Source organism: Saprolegnia diclina (assembly GCF_000281045.1).
Source record: "Saprolegnia diclina VS20 unplaced genomic scaffold supercont1.11, whole genome shotgun sequence".
NCBI classification, from domain to species: Eukaryota; Oomycota; class Saprolegniomycetes; order Saprolegniales; family Saprolegniaceae; genus Saprolegnia; species Saprolegnia diclina.
Genome location: NW_008246078.1, coordinates 981,016 through 981,479, shown reverse-complemented (window position 1 = coordinate 981,479; position 464 = coordinate 981,016). Strand labels below are relative to the sequence as shown.

The following is a 464-nucleotide window of genomic DNA, read 5'->3' as shown; positions in this document are numbered from 1 at the left end:
GGCCGGTTGTATAATAGCTGCCGGTTGTGCTTGTGGTACTGCAGTATAAAAAGATGCTATTACCGGTAAAGTTATATCAAATGTACTGGCAGCGTGTGTAGCGCGCTAGACTTCTTCGTATGGCGTCGTGACAGGCCCACTCGTCGAGTCGTCCAAGTCCAGAAACAGGACCGCGGCAATGCCCTGCACAAATATCATCAGCTGCCACTCCATTGCTGACGCTACTATATACCGCAAGGGCCACTAGACCCATGAGGATGAGCCACGGCAGAATAATGTACACGGCCGAGAACGTGGCCGACCCGAGCCGGACGAGGAGGAGGACTTGGGGCGCGACGAGGAGCCCAAAGCCGAGACACGCCAAAAGAATCAGGCCGAGTGCACCCAGTCGCGACGAGGTATCGGAAAAGCAGGCGACAAATACAAAGACAATCTAATCGAGTGTCAAGCCAGGTCATCGATGG

The 464-nt window shown here is 54.3% G+C and overlaps 1 protein-coding gene across 2 annotated transcripts in view; it reads right to left on the bottom strand.

Moving 5' to 3' along the window:
- Positions 1 to 41: 41 nt before the first annotated feature.
- SDRG_04699 overlaps positions 42 to 464 on the bottom strand; it is a gene marked incomplete at its 3' end in the record, with an annotated part of 3,272 nt that continues 2,849 nt past the window's right edge. Inside the window, exons 4-5 of one of the 2 annotated variants that reach the window (XM_008610379.1) lie at positions 233 to 433; positions 42 to 183 (exon numbers count right to left, since the gene is read on the bottom strand). In XM_008610379.1, the coding sequence (XP_008608601.1) occupies positions 106 to 183; positions 233 to 433 (279 nt within the window). The remainder of the gene's footprint in view (positions 184 to 232; positions 434 to 464) is intronic. The other variant, XM_008610380.1, reaches the window with a different exon arrangement.